Raw genomic sequence first — 23,305 nt, 5'->3', positions numbered from 1 at the left:
ACCAAACATATTACAACAGTACCTGACTACTATTGATGAGTCGTGTGTTTGGTTTTTCCTTGGTTTTCTGAGATGCAGTGAACGCAGCGTCAGTCGTCGGGCTCACGTGACGGTTTGTTGACGGTAGAAGACGAGGAAGATGGCGGCTCGCTGGAGCAGCGAGAATGTGGTGGTGGAGTTTCGGGATGCTCAGGTATTTCAGTTTAAAAACCTAGGCGGCGATCGACGATCGAAGGAAGGGATGGTTCGGGTGGAGAAGAGTTTGTCGGAGAAACACCTCCGAGAAAGTCCCGTTAACACCGGCAAACACTAAACAAGCCACGGACTAAGTTTCAACCTTCACACTGTGTTGTCAAGCAGCGGTTAATCGATTAACCAATGCCAACCGCATAAACCGTTACTTTATTCGTGGATTAAAGCATGTTGTGGTTGAGCTTCGAACTAACAAGTTAAATTATCAATTTTAAAAGGAATCTACCGTGTGCTGCAATATATTGTTGAAAAACCTGATTATTTCCTCCCATATTTAGTTGGTTATTTAATCTAAAACATAATTTACATAAACATACATACAACTGACCACCAGGTCAACATATAAAGATGTTGACGGTCATTTAATCAGTCCTTCCACAGTCCAAAAACTTCGCGAATTGGACTATCTAGATTGACCACAAGGGTGGATGTTTGTTTTTGTCTATGTGGCCCTGTGATGGACTGGCAACCCGTCCAGGGTGTACCCCATCCATTCTCGAATGTAAAACTTAAACCCTTTCCTTGAAAAAGATATATCATGATGAATGATGTTAATAAAAATATAAGTGAATGTACGATCATTTGGAGGTGTTAGGTAAATTGGAAACTGTTGAGGACTGTAAATAGCTCATCTGGTTGTTGCTGTTGTTTTCGTTTTCAGCTGTTCGTCTGTTTCCTGCAGCTTTCAGATCAGCCATCACCTTTTTTCTTCTGCTTCTGTGTTTTCAGGCCACCGCCATGTCAGTGGACTGTGTGGGCTCTCATGCTGTGTTGTCTGGGTGAGTTCAGGCACATTAACAGACCATAGTTCTTCATTGTGGGAACAGAAAAATTATATATGAGTTGGCTAAAAAAAACACCAACCAAAAACACTGTCTTCCCATTAAAGAATCGGTGTTTACTTCATGTGTTACTGTTTCGTGACACTTCCTTTTGTCACAATACTGTTATCCAGTTAGAGCATGCACCTGTACATGCTTTGGTTGGGAAAACAGATTTTAGTCACTTAACAAAAGGCTTAACTAATAAAATATAACAAAAATACTTGGACCAGATATCTGCTGTCTACACAGGAAACCCCCAGAAAATTTCCTGTTGACTCAAGAGGCTAATTTGTCAACAGGTTAAATAATGGGTTATGATAAGACAGGCTGTTGGAGAAAATGTCATCACAAACTAACCGTAACTTTCTGATTTGTTTCAGGCGACGCTTCCTGTACATGGTGAACCTGGAGGCTCCATCTGAACCTCCTCGCAAAATTGGCCGACAGAGTAAATGGGATGTGGGGACAGTTCAGTGGAATCCACACAAATCAGAGTCACATGTCTTTGCTGCTTCGGTGAGTTCTGCTCTTCACAAATGAGACAAAAGTTCCAAGCATGTATTGACACTGTGTCTGTACACAAAAAAACAATATAAAAACCTATCTTTGAGAGGACAGTTTGATCTTGTGGGGATATTTTTGTCTGGGACCCACAACTTTAAAGGGCTTTTTCAGGGTTAAGCCTGGGTTTTAAGGGTTAGGGTTAGGAACTTAGTTGTGATGATTAGGTAAGGACTAGGGAATGCATGGTCTATGATGTGTGCTCACTAACATATAAAAACAAGTCTGTGTGTGTGTTTAGAGTAACCAGCGTGTGGATCTTTACTCGTGGAGGGAGGGCTGTGGAGAAGTTCACACATCCTTGCAGGGACACACACGTGTCATCAGGTAACGTTCGAGTCAAATCAAACTCACTCGTTCATTAACTTTGTAATGTGTGTTTATTGACTTTGTCACTGTTTATTGACACTGTCTCCAGTGATCTGGACTGGTCCTGTTTTGAACCGGAGTTCCTGGTCACCAGCTCAGTGGACACCTACATCTACATCTGGGACACAAGGTCAGAGACATTTATTGTCATGTGTCATGTCATCATTGTGTCGTGACCTGTATCAACAAATTCAATCCATTATTGGCTATGAAATACTGATCTCTCCCTAACCACAGAGACACTAGGAAACCCACGGTGGCTCTGTCTGCTGTCGGTGAGTACAACATATGTCGTCAACCTCTATAAAGAACACATGAAATGTACTTCACTGGTGTTTCCTTGTATGTTTTGTTTGGTCTCTGGACGTCACTCTATTCTTGTGTTTGCAGCCGGGGCATCTCAGGTGAAGTGGAACAAGAGGAACCAGCACCTGCTCGCGTCCAGCCATGATGGAGACGTACGGATCTGGGATAAAAGAGTGAGTGACTGACTCGCTCCACTCAAATCTGTCTGTCTTTTCTCTCTCTTTCGCTCTGTGATGTATCAGCTGCTTTCATCTCTACAGAAACCAAACACAGCAGTGGAGTATGTTGCAGCTCACTTGTCCAAAATCCATGGCCTTGACTGGCATCCAGACAATGAGTTCATCCTCGCCACTTCCAGCCAGGACAACTCAGTGAGGGTGAGAGTTGGACTCAGATACCGAGAGTTTAAAATGACACAGATCTACCTCTAATATTCTATTTGACTGTGTGATTTATCTGTGTGTGTGTTTAGTTTTGGGATTACCGACAGCCCAGGAAGTACTTGAACATCCTTTCCTGTCAGGTGCCAGTGTGGAAGGCCAGGTACACGGTAAGTAATCAACACCCAAGCTCATACGGAAAACCATATGGAACAAGATAAGGTCAAAGTTCACAGTTTCATATTATGTGTTCATTTGTGTGTGCTCTCAGCCGTTCTCCAACGGTCTGGTCACAGTGATGGTTCCTCAGCTGAGGAGAGAGAACAGTCTGTTACTGTGGAGCACGCTTGACCTCAACAGTCCCGTCCACGCCTTTGTGGGACACGACGACGTGGTGCTCGAGTTCCGGTGGAGGCCGCAGAAAGAAGGTGACCAATCACACTTTTGCATCCTTTAGCTAACTGAAAGTAATGGAAATATGACCCAAAAACAGATCTGTGTTAATCAAAGATTTTTTTTTTTTACAGGCTCCAAGGATTACCAGCTGGTCACATGGTCCAGAGATCAGACACTGAGGATATGGAGGGTGGATCCTCAGCTGCAGAGGGTCAGTGTGCACAAATTTAGGGTCCGCACTGGATGCATTTGCAGCACACATATTGTTATTAACTGCACAGCCGGCGTGAGACTTGTGACCTTTTTTGAAAATACATTTATCATCTATTTTTTTACTGTGCATTTCAGAGCAAAAATAGATAGCGAAAAATGATCTTTCACAACAGTTTTAATGTCTATATCTGTCACTTATGTCACAAACTGTACCGGTTTCAAAGTTAAGGCACCCTGGCATTTCCGTTCCCTGAATCCATAAATTTTTTAACCAGGCTTTTTTCCGGGACTGACAGAGGTGTCCTGGCATTTAAGTCATAGTATTTGGAGTATATACAATTATATTATTATGTATGTAAAACACAGCATGCACAGTTTGAACAGCAGAGCTGCACCTGACGCAGCAGATCAGCGCCGCTGCTGTCACACGTGTGGACCTCACCTCATACCTCTTGTCATGCTCTTGACAGTTGTTGTTGTTGTTGTGTAGCTGTGTGTCAGTGATATGGTGGAGGACCTGATGGAGGACATGTCTCTGAACGTGGAGTCAGATAAGTCTTTGTCCTCTCAGGAGCCGGAGAGTCAACACAGTACTGGTCCTGCTGCTGGAAACCTACAGGGTGAGATGGATATGTTCATTGTTATATATGTGACTCAATTATGATGATGTGATTTTGTGAAACGTTTTATTTTAAAAGATCATCAAATCTTATCTCTTACTTTTAGAGGTGTGGTGCTCACAGACAGACAAAATGCAGACAAGAACATGAGGAAAATAAGATAAACTCTTTTAAGCTATCCCAAGGGGGATAGACAAGACATACAGACAAGACAGAGTATTGTCTGTATGTGGTTTTGCATCTGGCTCCAGATATGGAAAAATCTGACTTGTGTAGCTCTCATGTTTGAAAGTAATATAAAGTTACCAGTTAATGATGAGCTGTCTTTGGTGTTTCCTTGACCTGTCATCACTGACCCATCTGTTGTCTCACCTCTCAGATCTGGGCACCTCTCTGGGTTCAGGTCTCCCCCAGACCCTGCAGCAAGAGTTCTCTCTGGTCAACCTGCAAATCAGAAATGTCAACGTTGAGGTGAGACGGCAAGATCTCATGTTAAAGATATACCTCATATTTCTTTAGGTACTGAAACATGCAGTATAGTCAGAGCTGACTGTGGTGTCCACGCCTACTTTGCCATGAATCGGCATGAGAAACATGGCTACCAGTAGTGTACAGGAGAGTTAGCAGTTTACAAAGCAGAATACCTCAGATCTTAAGAGCTTAAGAATGTGTCGTGTTAAACACGATTATACGAGGTTCAAAGAACCTGAACTACTCCTTTAACAGGCTTCTGCTGTGTCTGATCTTGTGTGTAGATGGACGCGGTGAACTGCAGCTGTGTGGTTTCGGCTCACTTTGGCAGCCACCAGGTTCATCTGGTGGTGAAGTTTCCTGCACAGTATCCCAACAACGCTGCACCGACCTTCCAGTTCGTCTCCCCCACCACCATCCCCTCCACCATGAAGACCAAGATCCAAAAGGTACAGAGGCTCCTGAACACACCACCACCACAGTACAGCGTAAAAAAAAAAACACAGTTCTGTACAGTCACTGAAGATGATGTGTCTTCTACTGACACGTGAGGACACAGACGTGAGTCTCTGACAACCTGAGTGAAGACGTGTGTCAGAGGGCATCATGTCCTGAGTTCAGATGTCAGTCTGAGGACAGCTGTGTCTTTGTCTGTGTTCAGATCCTGACAGACACGTCCCTTCAGAAGGTGAAGAGGAATCAGAACTGTCTGGAGCCGTGTGTACGCCAGCTGGTGTCCTGTCTGGAGTCTGATATGGTGAGGACACACACAAAGCCATAGCCATGTTTAGTTTAGGTTGCACAGATTTTAAAGATACGGAGTGTTATGATCATGTCATCGCAGTAAGCAAAAATTTAAATGTGGGCGAAGTCAAAGCAAAACAAAGGAGCCAAAGGTTTTCGAGTGTTTAACTGCACATCAGCTGTTCGATGTCAAATCTATGTGTCTGTGTCCCCTCACGTCCTTGCCTCAGACTCAGGAGGACGGTCCAGCCTCTGGTCCTTTCATCCTCTCTAACCCCGTCACTCCTGCTCTGCAGGCGTTTCCTCGAGTCACCAACATGTACGGCTCCTATCAGGTAACCAACAGCATCTAAGAAGCAAAACATTGAATAAAAGTGATTATTTTAAACAATAAGGAAGATGTTTCCTTACTGGAGACAAAGCTGTAGCAGAAGTATATATTTTCCTTTTCTAGGACGCCAACATCCCGTTCCCTCGGACGTCCGGTGCCCGTTTCTGTGGCACAGGCTGTCTTGTTTACTTCACGCGACCAATCACCATGCACCGCTCTGTCCCGCCGTCTGAGCCCACTCCCAGGTTACAGTATAATAAAATACATCAGATACAAACAGCTTCCTATTGTCCTTGTTGATAGAAACTTGTCTGAAGGCAAATGAAGATATTTCTTTATCACAATATGGTGGATTGCTCCATCTAATGTGTGTTTAATGTGTGTGTGTAGGTCTCTGTCCGCTCTGTCGGCCTATCACAGCGGCGTGTTGACGCCGATGAAGATGCGCTCAGAGTCTCAGAGTACTCTGCGGCTGTACAGCGGCAGCCCGACTCGCTCTGACAAAGACACTGTCTCCATCTCCTCCTTTTATTACAAAGAACGGGTGAGACACACACACACACACATACACACTTTTGTACAGCTGTGTTTTTGATGCGTTTGAAAAGTGTTCAACTCATTAATGTGAACAAAAGATTCAATAAAGACAAAACAACCGAGTGAACATAAAACTAATTTCACCATTAATCTGATGAGGACAGAGGTGTGGCGTTCTGACTCATTACTGTATGTCGTAAACAGGATGCAGGTCATCGCCTCTGCAGTTAAAACAAAAAGCAAGAGTTTGTTTTAACCCAAAGTGGTTTGATTCACTTTTGGTAGTCGGGTCATGACTCATGACAACCAATCAGGAAGAGAGAATGAGCTTCATTGTGCACAAAGGTTTCTGTTTCTTTTTGCACTGAAATCCATGTTATGGGTAAAGTAAAACATTTTCAATAAGAAAATAATTAATATTCCAGCATTGTAAGAGAATGTGAAACAAAGTTTATCCTTTACTAGTTCTCTCGGTGTGGGAATGTGAAGCAATGTCTCCTTGTGTTAAAATCTTGGTGTTTTGTGTGAACATCCAGTCTCTGTCTCCCTGATTGGGTTTTATTTATTTTTACTTTTTTTTTTGTTTCGTTTTCCTCCGGCCAATCACCTGTCGCCATGCGGCTGTGGGCCATGCCTCCTTTTTCACTCTTCCCCCAATCAGAAGCTCCCAATCTCTGCCTCCCGCCGCTGGTCTGTCCAAACCCTTCACGACTGGCCGGTACTGAGCCTCTATCCCTCCATTAACCCACCCATCCCTCACCTTTCTTGGTTTTCTCTCTTTTACAACAACATTGGGATTCTAACAGTGTTGTCTGCATGAAACTGACGGCTAATGTTCCTCCGACGGCTAATGTTCCTCTGACTAACACAGGCTGAGACAGAGTTAACTTGAATTATGTGTTAACCTGAATCAAAGTGTCATGGATCGAGTTGATGCTGAACTCTCTAGTTAAAAAAAACATAACAAAACAAGGCAATCATGGATGGCAGACTTCACCCCATTCACGCAACAAGCCTCTGGTGCCCTCTGCTGGTCATAGTGGCAAGTGCAAGTGCGGAAACACAAACAAACGGACAGACAAACAGACACACAGAGCTGCCAAAAACAATACTTCACTTCCACTCCATGGGGTGAAGTGAAAAAAGGCAGTCAAACTGAAACACTCGCAGAATAAGACAGTGATTCCCAAATACTGGCTACAAATAAGTCACTACATTATGGATAAATGTATTCATGTCATGATTTATATTGGGATTTGGGTCATGATGATAGTTTGCCATCTTTAAAAAGTGGGTCCCCATGAAAGAAGTTTGGGAAACACTGGTATTTGGTTTGTTCATCAAAGTCGACACGTTTTTAATTTAATTTAATGACATCCACAAGCTGCAGGTTCATGACGGCTCTATAAGAAATCAATGTCTCTGAAAACTGAATTTAGAATCTAATCAGTGATATACATACAAATAAATATGTTAAAATATTACATACTAGATCTTAATGTTTAGTGCCCTGATTATGTTATTTTTCATTTAACATAAAAGCAGCTGTCATGGAGGCATTCTGCCAGTAGATTCTCACATTATAGTATTTTTTGCAAGATTCTGATTCTCACCAGATTTACACAACAGTCTGAGTAAGACACTGCCTGTAAACAACATTTTCTGATTTCCGAATTCTTCAAAACTGAAGAAGCCTCTTGGGAACTCGGATGACCTGGATGACTGAGAACTTTCACAGACCTAATCCAAAAATATGTCAGAATCAGCAATAATCCGATTAAGACACATGGAATATTCTGAAATTGTCACGTTATAAACATGAATTTGGAGTTTTCACAGCAGTGGATATATTGTAGATGTGAGTCATCATCAGATTGTGCTCTATAACAACAGGAATATGATAGAATATATATTCTGTTAGCATCTAGAGGTGGGCAAGATATATGGTCTAAGATAATATATCCAGTATTTAAATGACTTCACAAAAAACAATGAAACACACACTGAAACTCCACACGTGCAGCTGAAGCCCTCCTTGCTGAAGTCTTTAGAAATTGTTTTATGATTTGCTCTCGCTTATATGCTCTACATTTTACAGTAGAGCATCTGAGTGTTTACCCAGAGTTCAATAAGTCTTTGAATTTTTACTTGAATGCTTATTTTTAAAGAAAATAAGAGTTGTTTTCCTGAAACATTGTGTCCATTGATATAAACTGTAAGCAACACTTAATGACTTAGACAATTATCAAATTCAATCACATTTTTAAAGGTAATCGACTAATTATACACATATCGCCCACCTCTATTAGCGTCTCATGTAAACGCCATAATCGGAAATAATGTCAGTAGTTGTCTTTAGTAGTATTATTTCCCTTTTTACTGTTAGCTTAGCATCCACCAGCAGGTAAGAGTTGAAGCGACAGTGACGAGAAGCTTCAGGACACATAACAGTAGTTGAAGTGCTGCATGTTTTCTTCTCTGCTCGTTCTCCTCCACTAACCTTTAATGTCTGCAGGTTTCTGAGATCAACCGCATCTGAATAGACATTAATATGTTATTAATTGAAACTGAAAACTAACCGTGTGTTCACACTGCGAGTCACTGTCAGCCACATGTCCAAGTCCACAGGCAGGTCAGCTTTCAAACAACCTGACCAGGAAAACTGGTGCAGCTCTGAAACATAAATGGATCATTTTTTCTAAAAGAAAAAAACAAACAAAAAAAACTGAGATACTTTCCTGAGATGAACTGTTAGGAATTAGCTGAACTGTTAGTGATGCAGGGACTTTTCTTTCTTGCCTTTTGAATTGTTCATGTTGTAGAGATTCAGAGATGTTCCATCTGTCCTCAGTCAGTGTCTCGCAGTGTGAGCAGTCTCTGTCAGTAATTTGTCATCGACACCACTTTTAATCAGGTGGTGTTTTTCTCACCTCTGGACCTGCTGTCTCCCTCTTCCCTCCTTTGTCCTCTGTCCTTCTTTCTGTCCATCAGAAATCCCGCAGGTTTAAGACGAAGCGAGAGGGGACGGACTACGGCAGCCGTCCGATCAAACTGGCCGGCAAAGTCATCATCCAGGAGATCTCGTGTCTCCTGCCTGTCCACAAAGCTCTGGGGGAGAGCTACATGTGAGAGAGCAACATTTGTTTCTACCTGATTGAAAATACACAACAGTGAAGTGATCATTTTCTGATGACATCATCTATAGCTGAGACCAAGCAGTAATTTGATTAATCAAGAATATAGTCATTGTAAAATGTCTTATAGTCAATAAGACATTTTACAGTTTTATGAATATGAAGTTGAATCCGATTGGTTCATTCAAAAAAAATTAATAAGTGATATCATTTAAGTGTAAAGAATGAAAGGCCCAGATTTCAGACACTGGAGCATTTACCGTCTTTAGTTTCAAAGCTGCGACGACTTTGATCAAAAGCTGCCATCCTGTCTCTTCTGTGTCTGTGAAGTCGTGCTATACGTCTCCGTCATTTACATGCAATAGATAATGTTTTCTGTTCTGTTCAGTCTTAATGTGAACGACATACAGGAAACATGTCAGAAGAACGCAGCAGCAGCACTCACTGTTGGACGCAGAGACGTGGCAAAGGTAAAGTATCTCTTTCTATTTGTCTCCCGATTGGCAAAAAAATAAGTCTTACAGGATTCAGTAAGGAAATTGAAATGGTTAAGAACGAGTAAACTAAGTTTCAGTTTCAAATTCGGTCCGTCACAAACCTGTGTTTGTTTGTTTTTTGGAGCTTAGGTATGGGCTTTGGCATCTGCAGCGACCAGTCAGGACCTGAGTCCAGATCCAGACCCTGACACAGAGACTCCATGGGCCAGACACCCATTTGGACGCCACCTGCTGGAGACTCTGTGAGTCTGTTTGTACATTTCTGCTTCTCTTTTTTCGCAGTCAGTTGCTTTTATTGTTAATAAAATAAGTGTTAAACTGTGACTGTGCACACAACATCCCTGAGACACTGAGTTCCAGTTCCTACAGTACAACCACATGTAAAAAAAAAAAAAAAACGTCCTTTAAATGTGGCCTGACATTTAACTCTGTCCATTTGTGTTTCACACCTTTCAGCCTGGACCACTACAGTCACATGAGTGACGTTCAGACTCTGGCCATGCTGTGCAGTGTCTTCAGAACTCAGGCTCCGCCTCCAGACTGTTTTTCTCTGTATGGACAGCATTCGTCACGCTCGGCCATGTTCCCCCCGCACCACTCTCGATATGTAAGTCCGTGTTGTCTCCTTCTCGGTCAGATTTCTTCTCTGAGACACATTAAATGTTGGGTTTTGATGCTAACTGAAGGCTACATAGGTTCAACAAGGCAATCAGAGAGGTCAGACTTCAACAATATTTCACTCCCAGCTGGTGCAGTTAGGTCTACATTATTTACCATTATCCACCAGAGGGTGTGACGCCTGCAGCCTCCATGAGGCAGCAGCAGCACTTGACAACTCACCACCAAGTTGCTCTTCAAGACAATAAGTGATGTGATGCATTTGTTGTCGTCTCAGCCCAGCTACACCTCCAGCTCCGTCACCTCCGGCTCGTGCTCCAGCACCTCTGAATCCATCACTGCAAGCACCTGGAACGCGAGTGAGTCTCCTCAGCACCACACACACACACACACACACACACACACGTGAGGTTTCTATGACTTCAGGGGACATTGCATCGTCTTTCATTAATTTCCTGGAGACTTACTCTAACCTTAACCATAATTACCACTGGCCTAACCCTAACCCTACCCTCAACCTAACCTTAAAACATTTCTTCACCTTAAAATACAGTCATTTACATTATGGGGACTTGCTTTTTGTCCTCACAAGGAAGACAATTCCCCATAATGTGACCGTGTAAACAGTTTTACATCCCCACAACATTAGTAATACATGGGCGTGCACGCACACACAGGGCTCTGCTGCAGTACAAGTTTCCTCACCACCCACATGTATAATTTCAACTTTTCATTTTTAGACCCTGAGCACCCCAACCCCTGGGGTGAATCTTCTCCTGATGACTATCGCTATGGAAACCCGAGTTACACAGATCCCCGGGAAAGAGAGCGAGAGCAGCATGACATGAACAAGAGGTGAAGTAGTGCCGTCTAAAGTCCCTGAACTGATGTGGAATTCTTTGAAATGTTGTAGTTTCTTTACAGCAGATTACGTCAAAATACAGTTAAATTATCTGAAGTTGTCTTGTCCGAAGTCCTTACAAACATTCCCTGATGTTTTCCACTGAGGTCAAGGATAAGCGGTTAGAAAAGGACTGATGTGAACTGCGATAGCATTACCTTTTCTTGTGCAGACTGCTGGACCCCGCCAACACACTGCAGTTTGATGACTTCAAGAAGTGTTATGGTGAAATCTTGTACCGCTGGGGTCTGAGAGAGAAACGAGCCGACGTGCTCAAGTTCGCCTCCTGTCCTCCAGAACCTCACAAAGGCATCGGTATGTTCTTCTGACCAACACTCGCTCCCTGAACCTCTGCCGACACATTACAAAGTCTGAATGTCTCCTTCTCTGTTTTCTCTGCAGAGTTTGGTGTGTACTGTTGTCACTGTCGCAGTCAAGCTCGCGGGACTCAGTGTGCAGTCTGTAAACGTCTGACCTTCCAGTGCGCCATCTGTCACGTGGCCGTACGAGGCTCCTCCAACTTCTGTCTGAGCTGTGGTCACGGAGGACACACCAGTCACATGATGGAATGGTTTCGTCGACAGGATGAGTGTCCAGCCGGCTGCGGCTGCCACTGTCTGATGCAGAGCACCTTCTGATGCAACACAGATGATCTAATGTCCATCTGATATCCAGGGATGATGTGACGTATCTGAGAAGACCTGACACAGACACAACCTCAACACAGCAGAAGCCTGTACAACTCAGTCCAGAGTGAGGCATCTACTTGAAAGACTCGCATGGATGTCAAAAGATGATTGTCATTATGAAGGAAACTTAACATTTTCACACATTACAGTGTCATGACAGCCCAACAGGGGTCAAAGAGAATAAAGACACCTTTTTTTGCACATTAATCGATGTTTTTTTATATATATTCATTATTTATGACTATAAACCAAAGCTATTCCCTTTTCCGGAGCAAAGAATCCATAACATAACATACATTGAAGAAGCTTTTTTCAAAAGACACAAAACAACTACAATGCTCTCTTTAACATGAGTCAGTATGTACACATTTATTAATGCACAGTGCAACACATTAACAATTAATTAAAAGAGCTTGAAAAGAGTTATTCAGTATACTTTTACACTTTTCTCAAAGCGGTGTCCAGTTGAACATGCCTGTGACACAAACACCAACAAGTGCCCTAAACTGTGACAATTGAACTCGGATTTCTGAGAAAACAACCAAGACAGAGTCTTGGCTAAAATGCTTCTTAAAATGAGAATGTTAAAGGTTTAAAAACAATTTTAGATGATCAAAAAAGTACAATGAAAAACTTGGAAAAAAAAAAGAAGAAAGAAATATGGCAGCGTGGTGCATAGTTTACCTGCCGTCACAGACCTACAGTGCTAGTAGAATTCGGATGAAAAATATAAAAATAGATCATCTTTTCTTTCTGTTTTTGATTTATTTCACAGAAACGGTGTCTTATTGGCTCACAATTTGCTGGTATCATTTCCCTTATCTTTAACTTGTATCAATTAAAAGATTAAGCGAATCCAAATTCTGACTATATAGTGGAATAAATTCCATCCCATGTTTTGATTTTAAGACAATTTTTTTTCTATAATTTATGACTGGCTTGGGGGATACACACTCTTCAGAAACTAAAGTTGAAGTAACAGGAATGGTCGTCTAACCTGAACACATCTTCATATAATTGGCAGACCAGTTCTTAAAATGCAATATGCATAACTATTTAAAACTGCATGAAAAAAAAAAAACAGCAACACTCCCAGTCTGAATGCCTCTTGTCCAGTCGTTTTAACATGTCTTTATAGTTTTCTGAACAATCAAGAATGATGATTGGAGCACCAAACCGATCAGAAAAGGTCTGCATTAACTGGACAGAAAAAAAGGCCATAATATGCCACCCTCACAAAAAAACTTTCAGGAACAAAAAGTAAAAAGTGACTAAAATTACATCCCTGTACAACAGCCCTTACTTACAACAGTCCACTTGTAGAGGGTCAACATTTTGACGACTCTTCCGTGTGAATGATTAAAAAACAAAAAAAGATGTAACTGCAGATTCTACGTCGTCTTTCGGAAGCCTTTAAGGATGGGATAAATGTTTTCAAATGCTTCGTAGATCTCTGCCCTCACCTTGGCACCTTAGAGATTTAAAAAAAAAAACAAGGGTAACGTTAAATAAATCATCGAGTAACTTAATGTTCAGCTGTATATTTAAAAAAAGGTCTTACCTGTTAGTACAACTTTGCCAGATACAAAGATGAGCAGGACGATTCTGGGCTTGATCATCCTGTAAATGAGTCCTGGAAACAGCTCCGGCTCATAACTGCAACAGACAAGTGTTGTTGACATTACAAGAACACGCATCATGATCAAGAAGCACACAGCAAGGCAAACACACCTGGCAGACATCTGCACATACAGTATACAGAATTGTTACAACACAGCACACCGTTTGCCTTTAATCTGCTTAAAAACAAGAAAAAGAAAATGACCTGCTGAACTGTTGATGTGTGAGGACTAATCCTTCCAGACGGATGGGGAACTTCACATCACAGCTGCCCACCATGTTCTGAATTTTAAAGTCCAGGAACTTGGCAGGAAATCCCAGCTTCTGTACAACACGAGCATACTTTCTGGCCGCTAACCTTGACTGCTCCTCACTGGAGAGAAAAAGAGTTGTATTGATGTTAGAGAGAATAAGAATAACATCTACTTTCATCTAATTCTGTTGGTGAGATAGGATTTGGGAGCTCCATTTAACACAGAGGGGTGTATATAAGTATTATAAGTATATAAATATATATACATGTTCAACATCCATGCACACTTTTGTTCAGTGAGGTGCATGTACATTCCACCTGGCCCCGCCCCCTGATCGGACAATGGACAACACTACCATAATATCTGAAAATCAAGACTTAATTCTGACCTCTTGGCACCAGTGCAAACCATCTTCCCAGAGCTGAAGATGAGGGCAGTGGTCCTGGGTTCTCGTATTCTCATAATGACAGCAGCAAAACGCTGTCACAAAAAAGACAAGGGAGACCCATTATTGCAGCAGTGCTTCACATCATGTTTAGCGTTTTTATGGCAGAAATTACAACTCCGTTTTTATATGTAGGTTTAAGAAAAATATTGCCTCACCTTTGGGTTGTACTCTGCGTTCCTGGCCCTCAGTGCAATGGTCTTCAAGTCGAGTTTACAGCCCAGATTTACTGTGGACACAATGTTTCTGGAGGTAGAGTAAAACAAAGCACAGCAAACTGACGACGGGACATAAAGGACATACCGATTATCACTAAGGCATCATAACATGATAGGGGAAATGGCATAAAAGTATAATCCTGACAATTGATTTAATTGTATATAAACATACTGTAATTGTGGTACTATTCCAGAGCTCTCTGAAGCAGGTGTGGACGGTGTGATGGGAGTCATGGGCGTCAGTGGAGTGTTGTAGAGCGGCGTGTTGCCCGGTAGTGCTGTGGTCGTTGTGCCTGTTACTGTCTGGGAATGGAAAAGTTGAGGAGTCTGCCCCGATGTACCTGGAAGGCCTGGAAACAATAAAAAGAGAGGTTTTCTCTACCATGATAAACTTTCAAATTCATTTCTTAGAATAAATGTGGTAGACATCGGTTTTCAGGGAATTAGGTTACGATACAACATAATATTCTGCTTCTCCTCTCGGTCCTAATTCTGCAGATACCATCTCTGACTCCAGGGGTGTAGGGTCCAGATTTGATACATTATTATTGTTATTATAAATGTTAACTATGGATCAGGACATCCTTCATCTCCAGCAGATTTCTTATGGTTAAAAGGGAGCCTTTTCTCAAGACCAACACAAAAGTGCATGCATGAAAATTATTGTATGAATTGCTGTGATTATCTTTCTCAAAATAATCTGTAACATATCGCCCTTGCCAAACCTTAATTTGGTTTGATAAGGGCTGGGAGAGAATGGACAGCAGTGCGTATTCTACCTGTGCTGGCCTGCTGAGCTTGTTGTTGCTGCTGCTGCTGTTGTTGCCTCTGCTGTTCCTCCAGTATAGAAAGACTGTTGGTGTTCTGGATTGGCTGAGGTGTCAGGCCTGAGCCATATGGCATCATGGGGCTGAACATTGGCATGCCGGGTGTCATGGCCCCCTGCAAATGTGAACACAATCAAAACTAATGAAGCTGGAGGTGTGATTTATCAGAGGAACCAAATAAAGAACAAATGCAAACAATCAACAAATGTCTTCTTTACATTAATAAACTAAAAACCAAAACACTATTTACTTTGTGAAATGTCTTTTCAATTAATAATCATTGAACCAATCAATTTGTGGCCAAAGAATAGTTTACAGGTTAGAGCTTAATCAGACAAAACAAACGGATTAAAAACAAAATGACTGGTACTGCAAATGGCAGTTTGTGTTGGATGAACATTTTTGGCACATCAACATCAGCAGCCTTCTACAATAGCGCTGGAGCACTTCATCTATAACACAGAGTTGAAATGTTGATGTCTTCAGGCTTGGACTCTGGTCAAACATGAAGGACAGACTTTTACACACTGTGCTGGAGTTACCATAGCTTCCTATTCTGTGGTATAACATCAAAGTTTGAATTTTATATTCCTTTGCAGAGGATGAAATTCAACAGCAGCAACTCACAAACTGAAAAGAAATTAGCCTTTCATTTTCAATGGGGAAATGGCAGCAAAGGTTTAATACATCATAGAATATAAATAGTGCAAAAATAATGAATGTAAAATGCAAACATTTTGGGTTTTCTGAGCTTTTTTGTAGTAAACACAGCAGTGTTTACCTGAGGAGAGGCCAGACCCTGGAAGGCTGGTATACTGTTGTTCTGGTCCATCTTTGAGCTACCAACACAGGTTTACTGCCACCAGAGAAGGCAGTAACACAGGTAGGAAGGCTTTACACAGCAGGTGCCGTTGTAGAATAACAAATACCAAGAGAAGACTGGACAGGAACACCTTTCGTTCTCTTTTCTTGTCCTGTAAAAAAAAAAAAAAAATAGAGTCAGAAATGTGTTTTTACATCTCTCAATTCAAGGATCATCTGTCTGTCTGTCCAGGTCATTTGAACCATCAATGTAATCAAACACAAGAGTCTTTTGATGACTTTAATGACTATTCCTCTATAACTTCATTTAAGAGCACAGTGAATGCTTCAAGTCAGACCAATGAACAGTCTGCAAAATTATGCAAAATAAATCAAATAATAATATATAATTTGATTTGTATTTAAATGACCGATTCGATAAATAATTAGGACTGGACGCTCACAGTAGGCTTTTGGATGCGTTGCGAGCTACTACAACTACACTAACTACTTCTTTATTATTGTAATAACACGGGTAGGGTAGGGTAGGGTAGGGTTAGGGTAAGGGGAAAATATAGGGAAACGATAAGCATATAAACAATTATTTATCATTATGCCGCATCAATTCTGAATGAGGAACCTGTACATAACATGAAGCTGCAGCTGTGGCGCCAACACATCACCGCTAGCAATATTACATCAATTAGCTTGAGTTGTTTGTTTTCGTTACTTTAACGCGTCTATGCTCCGTTACCCCGGCTCATTGGGTACAAAGCCAAAGGTCAGTGTACGCAATGCGAATGACAGATTCTACACCCAAATTACACCAGCAGTGTCAGAGCGCAGATGCTAGCAGAAGTTAGCCACACAGCTAACGGTTACTGCACCAGCAAGCACGAAGTCGCTACGACCGCAGTCAAAGAGGCTACTGATACGATATAAGCATCTTGAATTATCTCACCGGTCTTCCGTACACTTCCAGTCGCCCACTCGCAATTGAAACCAAACAGTATATGTTCTAAATCAGCCCCAAAAATACTTTAAATCAGCTGAACGCTCGTGTCATACTCAGTTTTCTTCTTCTACGACTCTCGACAGCGGCAGCAACATCCTCTCCGGCTGCTTCCGGAAGCGGAACCTTTATTTTCCTGTGTCACAGTTCCGTCGAGACAGAGCAAAAATGGCGTCGCTGAGTGACAAGTCAGTTTGGGACGAGGTGGAGGATGGCATCGGCGAAGAAGTGTTAAAAATGTCCACGGACGAGATAGTTCAACGAACTCGGCTCCTGGACAGCGAGATAAAGATAATGAAGAGCGAGGTGCTACGGGTGACCCACGAGCTTCAGGCCATGAAGGATAAAATTAAGGAAAACACGGAGAAGATAAAGGTGAACAAAACACTGCCTTACCTTGTGTCCAATGTGATCGAGCTGCTGGATGTGGACCCCAACGACCAGGAGGAGGACGGGGCTAACGTGGATCTGGACTCGCAGAGGAAAGGAAAGTGCGCCGTCATTAAGACCTCCACTCGACAGACCTACTTCCTACCGGTAATCGGACTGGTGGACGCCGAGAAGTTGAAGCCTGGAGATCTGGTGGGTGTCAACAAAGACTCGTACCTGATCCTGGAGACCTTACCCACCGAGTACGACTCCAGGGTAAAGGCTATGGAGGTGGACGAGCGCCCCACAGAGCAGTACAGCGACATAGGAGGGCTGGACAAGCAGATCCAGGAGCTGGTGGAGGCCATAGTCCTGCCTATGAACCACAAAGAGAAGTTTGAAAACCTGGGCATCCAACCACCCAAAGGCGTCCTGATGTATGGTCCTCCTGGCACAGGGAAGACCCTCCTGGCTAGGGCTTGCGCTGCTCAGACCAAAGCCACCTTCTTGAAGCTGGCCGGTCCACAGCTGGTTCAGATGTTCATCGGGGATGGAGCCAAGCTGGTGAGAGATGCCTTCGCCCTGGCCAAAGAGAAAGCCCCCTCCATCATCTTCATTGACGAGCTTGATGCCATTGGAACTAAGAGGTTCGACAGCGAGAAGGCGGGAGACAGAGAGGTGCAGAGGACCATGCTGGAGCTACTCAACCAACTGGATGGTTTTCAGCCCAACATGCAGGTCAAGGTGAGGATGCTGCCATCAAAAACACACTGTACACAAAGTTGTTGTTCATCACACTGGACTCCAGAGAAAGTCAAACTAGTGCTGAAGTGGCTGCACAATATTAGGGAAAATACCATTTAATACCTGGATACACTGAAGATATTAAGCTTGATTATTAAATAAATATAAACATAACATTTAAATCCAGTTGCACCATCTCTTATTGCAGTTGCTTAACCAATTATTTCCCAATTTCTCTTCTCACCAATTAGTTGGAGGTGGGGGCGTATGAGGATGGTTATCAGGATGAGCCGATCTGTTTGTCAGTACTGCAGAGACATCAGAAAAAGAACGCCTAAATCCAATATGATCCATAAACTACCCGTAATATCATCCAGTGAAACGCTTCACTAAGCCCGGACTGTCTTGTGCCGACTGAATAATCACAAATTCAGTCAATTCAAATTCATGAAATGCCCTTGAATGTTACCTCAGTCACAAATCATTTTAGAGTATGAGTTATACATGCAACACAGTGAAAAGTAAAAGAATGTTAAGAATTGCATGTTTTTCCCAAACTACAGTTGAAAAATGTCAAACTGTGATTAGTAAACAAATTAACCATAAACTGAATTTCCCTGAAGTTCATCTTTGAGCACCAGTATCTGTGCTCCTCATCACCGTAGAGGCTTAACCTCGACAGAATAATTTATCACGGCATTAATATTGTGCGATAATATTTTTTTCAGGTGATTGCTGCCACCAACAGAGTGGACATATTGGACCCTGCACTGCTCCGGTCAGGTCGTCTGGACAGGAAGATCGAGTTCCCCATGCCAAATGAAGAAGCCAGAGCTCGCATAATGCAGATCCATTCCCGCAAGATGAACGTCAGCCCCGACGTCAACTATGAGGAGTTGGCCCGCTGCACTGACGACTTCAATGGAGCCCAGTGTAAAGCTGTGTGTGTGGAGGCTGGAATGATCGCTCTGCGTCGTGGAGCCACAGAGCTGAACCATGAAGATTACATGGAGGGAATCCTGGAAGTCCAGGCCAAGAAGAAGGCCAACCTGCAGTACTACGCCTGAGGACACTGCCAGTGTCTGTGTTTGAGTGGGAGAGCGTCTTTGGTTGTTGAGCATTTGTCGAGTAAACACTTGTTTCTGATCAATTTGAATTAATAAAAAATAATAAAATGTCACCACTGTGTGTTGGTGTGTTTTCTTGTTTGACACAATTATCCTGTATCACCTGAGGCAGATTTACATTAGTGATATTAAGGTCTACTGGTCTTATCAGCACAGGGCAGCCAATGGCTGACGAGATGCAGAGTGCAGACGCAGATTAGAGTCCACTTTTCATATTCGTTTAAATCCTCTTTATACCCTTAAAGCCATCAGTGTCAAGTGTCTGTAGTCTACTGCAATACTTCCAAAAATAATGTATTAAATACATGAAAAAGGAAAGCTAGTAACTCAACTTTTGGATTAAAAATGTTTTACTGCACGTATCAGAATTTATCACGTCTGAGAATATGTATCGCCACCTGCATAAGTATTGATCAGTCTATTAAATAACAAGATAATGCCAATTAAGACGCAACAAATCAGTCTGTACATAGATGATAGATCATAACATTAAAACCAATTCTGTTTTAATGCTTTGGTTGATGAGAATGCATAAGTAAAAATGAACCAACCACAGAAAACTTGACAGTGAATTTGAGTCGATGAAAATTTTAGTAAGGTCGAAAAATGAATCGTTTTTAAATCAAAATCAAAAACTGGCAAAGGCTGAAACTTAGAACATGCATCATGAATTGCTTTTTGGCAATTTGTTTAAGAAACAGTGTTGGTCAAACTGAGGTGGTGAGATACGAGTGTGAACACATGATGAGAAAAACAGCAGAGTTTTCAGTTCTTAACATTTATTAAGAATGTAAAAAGTATAGCAGTTTGTATCTTTCCAGAGCATAGTGAAAAATCCAGACAGAATCAGAGCAGAGGGTGGGGTGAAAGGAGACATTGTTTCTCAGAACAGGAGTCCTGATCTCATAAATGGTTTCCTTCCCTAAAAGTAAAATATCCCAATAGTCGAAACATCAACTGAATATTTGGTAAGATGATTGGCATACATTGGACATTGATATAGTGAACAGATTTCTGAAACAGAACTCCTGTTTTAAGAAACTTGGTCAAACCAACAGCATCAATGTGGAAAGAACAGAGTAAAGAAGAAAGCAGAGGCAGATGGATACATTGCTTTCACTCCTCAGTCTTTCCTCAGCGGTACAGTCTCCTCTTTAACGCCCTCCTTAGTGATGACGCAGATCCGGAGGGCATCACCAGTGTAGACGTCTCTCTCTGCTGCTGAGATGAAGACATCTTTGACCAGCTGCACGGCCTTGTCCTGAGACAGAGGGACATGTTCCACACCCTCCATGTTCTTGAAACCGATCTGGAGGCAGAGAAAGTGGGGCATACATTGACCTTGTGAGGAAACTGGGCAACAGTAATGCACATTTGTGGCAATATCACATTGGTAAGCATGTGTGCGTTTCTTCTACCTGGTTGTCAAGCAGTGGCTGAAGCATGGCACTTGCTGATCCTCCGGCTTTGTAGGTATCTCTCTGATAAGAGCCCACTGGGTCAAAACTGTACACTGCTCCTTTTCCTACATTAAAAAATAATATTACAAATTAAACTGTTACTACAGGCTTTGAGGTTTTCATGTTAAAATTTGTGTTCAAGTACCTACCCTCCTCATCCAGTCCTCCGATGATGTTGTAGACATAGTAAGGAAAGAATCTCCTGCCGTACAAGATAGTCGACAACATGGCAGCGATGGCTCCGCTGGTCATGGTCTTATTGTTTGAATGTTTATACATCTAAGAGCAGAGGAGACATGTTAGAAACAATGAGTTGACAAGTATCCTCTGAGTATTGATGGGGGGAAGAATATAGCCCCTGGATGAGTGGAAGGAAATTGGGCTTGTAACTGTAGGGTCACTGAGCCCCTGGGCAAGATATCCAACCACCAGTGCCGATTTAATTCAGTCACATTTATAGAAGGATTAATATGACATGCACACATTTTGCACACAACGAAAAAATTAATACTGCGCTGCAGTTATCAGTGGACAAGTGTAGACAGGACAACTAGCAGAGACAGTATAATTTTAATATCTTTTTGGATGAGATTTGAGTGAGTGAAACCAACCCGCTCACCTTTAGTCTGGCATCGATGATTTTAGTTAGAGTCAGGCAGTCCCCATGGAAACCACTGCATCCTATGACGGTTGTGTCTGTCCTGTGAAGTTAGAAATCAATGCAAAAATCAATTAGTTCTTTGTATGGTAATGGCAGTTGTGTTTATGATTCTGATCATAATTAAAAGTATTGAAAAAGGAGTGACTTCAACAAAACATACACAAAGACCCCTACCTTTAAAAAAAAAGACTACACTGGCTGGCCTCTTTAGTTGGTACTTGTTGAAAGTACCGGGTGGACCAGAATATTCTACCATCCAGATGTTGCAGCAAAAATCTAGATTCATCAGACCAGGCCACATAGTCACACTCTTCTAATGTCAAATTCTATGTAAATAATAGCAGCCTAAGTTTCCTGTTCTTAGCTTACAGAAATGGCACCTGATATGGTCTGCTGCTGCTGTAGCCCACCTACTTTAAAGGTTCGATGTGTTGTACATTCATAAATAATCTTAGTCAAACCTTAGTTATAACCAATGGTTACTTGATTTACTGTTAACTTTCTATCGAAACTTTAATCTCTGGCATCAGCAAGTTATTCTCACCCAGAGAAAACTGGATATTTTGAACTTGGACAGGCTGCTTGATCATGTTTACATGCCTTAATGCACTGAATTGATATATGATTGGATGATTGGATAGAGTGTTTATGGCGTCTTTGAGTATATTTGATGTTTTATTACTGTTAGTACGGCACCTTGCAGTGACTGTGCACACTTACAGCTTGTAGCATTTAGGCGAGTCCCGGCTGTGGATGGAGTAGCCTTCACTCAGCCGAGTGTCTGAGGCTACGATGGCGAAGTCTTCCCCGGCTACAGCTAATACAGTGCTGAAAATGAAAGCCAAACACAAAAGACACTTATACATTCAGTTGTACACAATATGACCAAAACAAGAAAACGGACATTTGCTAACTAACGCTAAGCTACCGGTTCGAAACGGAAAGTGTAGCATTAGATGACGGATCTCTTTTTAGGTATTAGTTAGCAAATTATTAAGTCGTACATCACGTTAAATGCGTGCCCGACGAAAGCCTGCACTTCAAAGTTTTCTTTACGCTCACTTTTGTTTGTTTCGGTTTGCTAAGCTGGCTAGCTCAGTAGCATACTCAAAACTGAATGTACATGTTAGCTAGCAGACTAACTGTAGCCGCTTGAGAACTCACCCGCCGTTGAAGGTGTACGGTGAGAAGCGGTGCTCCACTGGACCCGTGTAATGATATTCTTTCATCTTCCCAGAGTCTCCAAAATTCTGCGCGGAAAGCATCTTTATCCCACAGAATTGTTCACGCGTTATCGCTTTCAGTTAAAGTCGCTGTATCACTGCAATATGGCAGCTTCTTCTTTTACCGTCAGTTTACCAGCAGGCTTAGTGGGACTCTGTACCACAGCGCCAACCCAGGTTGTTTTGTGTAGTGCAGGCACTGACACGAGCTGATTTGGCTGTGTTGGTAGGTGTATTTATTTATGGTTTATCTGACATGAACAGAGCATACTATAATATAGTATGATTTGTCCATGTCGATAACCATTTATTATATTATTCTAAATATTTTTTCATCTGTAGTCAATGGCCTGGTTTTACAGCAGGCTCCCACCATTTAACTTCAAATAAACCACAAAGCCCATGTGCCTTTCATTTTATTGAGAATAGAATTCATACAGCAGGTTATTTAACTGGCCGAGATTCAATTGAATAACTTACAGATTAATTCACTTTTAAAAGTAGACTTTTATTGAGAAGCACACTTTGAAATTCAGTGACTATGACAACTTTATAAAAAAAATCTGCTCACTGCAGGACAATACAAAATAATAATAAAAAAAAGAAACAACATCGAAGAGGCTTGCAAAAACATCAGTTGAATAATGGTAAATGATGGATACAAATCCCATTGCAATTCGGTTTTATGAAAAATCAGTGGT

The 23,305-nt window shown here is 42.0% G+C and overlaps 4 protein-coding genes across 8 annotated transcripts; 2 read left to right on the top strand and 2 right to left on the bottom strand.

The window, feature by feature from the left end:
- The first annotated feature begins 95 nt into the window (after positions 1 to 95).
- Positions 96 to 12,044, top strand: wdr59 (WD repeat domain 59). 3 transcript variants are annotated; one of them, XM_083900907.1, is made up of 27 exons: positions 96 to 193; positions 982 to 1,031; positions 1,457 to 1,592; positions 1,879 to 1,964; positions 2,056 to 2,136; positions 2,244 to 2,281; positions 2,397 to 2,485; positions 2,573 to 2,689; positions 2,785 to 2,862; positions 2,964 to 3,120; positions 3,220 to 3,299; positions 3,873 to 3,921; positions 4,301 to 4,392; positions 4,677 to 4,841; positions 5,054 to 5,149; positions 5,367 to 5,471; positions 5,591 to 5,712; positions 5,858 to 6,011; positions 6,666 to 6,722; positions 8,996 to 9,129; positions 9,527 to 9,608; positions 9,765 to 9,877; positions 10,092 to 10,242; positions 10,531 to 10,612; positions 10,994 to 11,108; positions 11,327 to 11,469; positions 11,557 to 12,044. In XM_083900907.1, exons 1-27 carry the CDS (start codon positions 140 to 142, stop codon positions 11,790 to 11,792), a joined length of 2,862 nt encoding a protein of 953 aa, XP_083757033.1. In that variant the 5' UTR covers positions 96 to 139; the 3' UTR covers positions 11,793 to 12,044. The 3 variants fall into 3 exon arrangements, with proteins under 3 accessions (XP_083757033.1, XP_083757031.1, XP_083757032.1); XM_083900905.1 differs by having other exon boundaries at positions 3,792 to 3,921; XM_083900906.1 differs by lacking the exon at positions 6,666 to 6,722 and having other exon boundaries at positions 3,792 to 3,921.
- Positions 12,045 to 13,048: 1,004 nt separating this feature from the next.
- tbp (TATA box binding protein) lies at positions 13,049 to 16,039 on the bottom strand (the record flags this gene model as incomplete). Of its 3 annotated transcripts, none has more annotated exons than XM_083900895.1 (8): positions 13,049 to 13,314; positions 13,405 to 13,499; positions 13,669 to 13,836; positions 14,106 to 14,197; positions 14,321 to 14,408; positions 14,553 to 14,758; positions 15,143 to 15,322; positions 15,989 to 16,039. In XM_083900895.1, 8 exons carry the CDS (start codon positions 16,037 to 16,039, stop codon positions 13,235 to 13,237), a joined length of 960 nt encoding a protein of 319 aa, XP_083757021.1. In that variant the 3' UTR covers positions 13,049 to 13,234. The 3 variants fall into 3 exon arrangements, with proteins under 3 accessions (XP_083757021.1, XP_083757022.1, XP_083757023.1); XM_083900896.1 differs by having other exon boundaries at positions 14,553 to 14,730; positions 15,160 to 15,322; XM_083900897.1 differs by having other exon boundaries at positions 14,553 to 14,721; positions 15,160 to 15,322.
- A 1,133-nt stretch (positions 16,040 to 17,172) lies between these two features.
- Positions 17,173 to 19,307, top strand: psmc3 (proteasome 26S subunit, ATPase 3). The gene is made up of 2 exons (XM_083901163.1): positions 17,173 to 18,133; positions 18,862 to 19,307. Exons 1-2 carry the CDS (start codon positions 17,189 to 17,191, stop codon positions 19,198 to 19,200), a joined length of 1,284 nt encoding a protein of 427 aa, XP_083757289.1. The 5' UTR covers positions 17,173 to 17,188; the 3' UTR covers positions 19,201 to 19,307.
- A 724-nt stretch (positions 19,308 to 20,031) lies between these two features.
- On the bottom strand, positions 20,032 to 22,722 carry psmb1 (proteasome 20S subunit beta 1). Its single transcript, XM_083900458.1, has 6 exons — positions 22,546 to 22,722; positions 22,102 to 22,209; positions 21,340 to 21,421; positions 20,870 to 20,999; positions 20,679 to 20,785; positions 20,032 to 20,569 (listed from the first exon to the last, which is right to left on the bottom strand). The coding sequence occupies exons 1-6, from the start codon at positions 22,644 to 22,646 to the stop codon at positions 20,384 to 20,386; spliced, it is 714 nt and encodes a 237-aa protein (XP_083756584.1). The 5' UTR covers positions 22,647 to 22,722; the 3' UTR covers positions 20,032 to 20,383.
- Positions 22,723 to 23,305: the final 583 nt, after the last annotated feature.

Source organism: Microchirus variegatus (genome assembly GCF_963457635.1).
Source record: "Microchirus variegatus genome assembly, chromosome: 14".
In the NCBI taxonomy this organism is placed as follows: domain Eukaryota; kingdom Metazoa; phylum Chordata; class Actinopteri; order Pleuronectiformes; family Soleidae; genus Microchirus; species Microchirus variegatus.
This window is presented reverse-complemented; position numbering and strand designations above follow the sequence as displayed.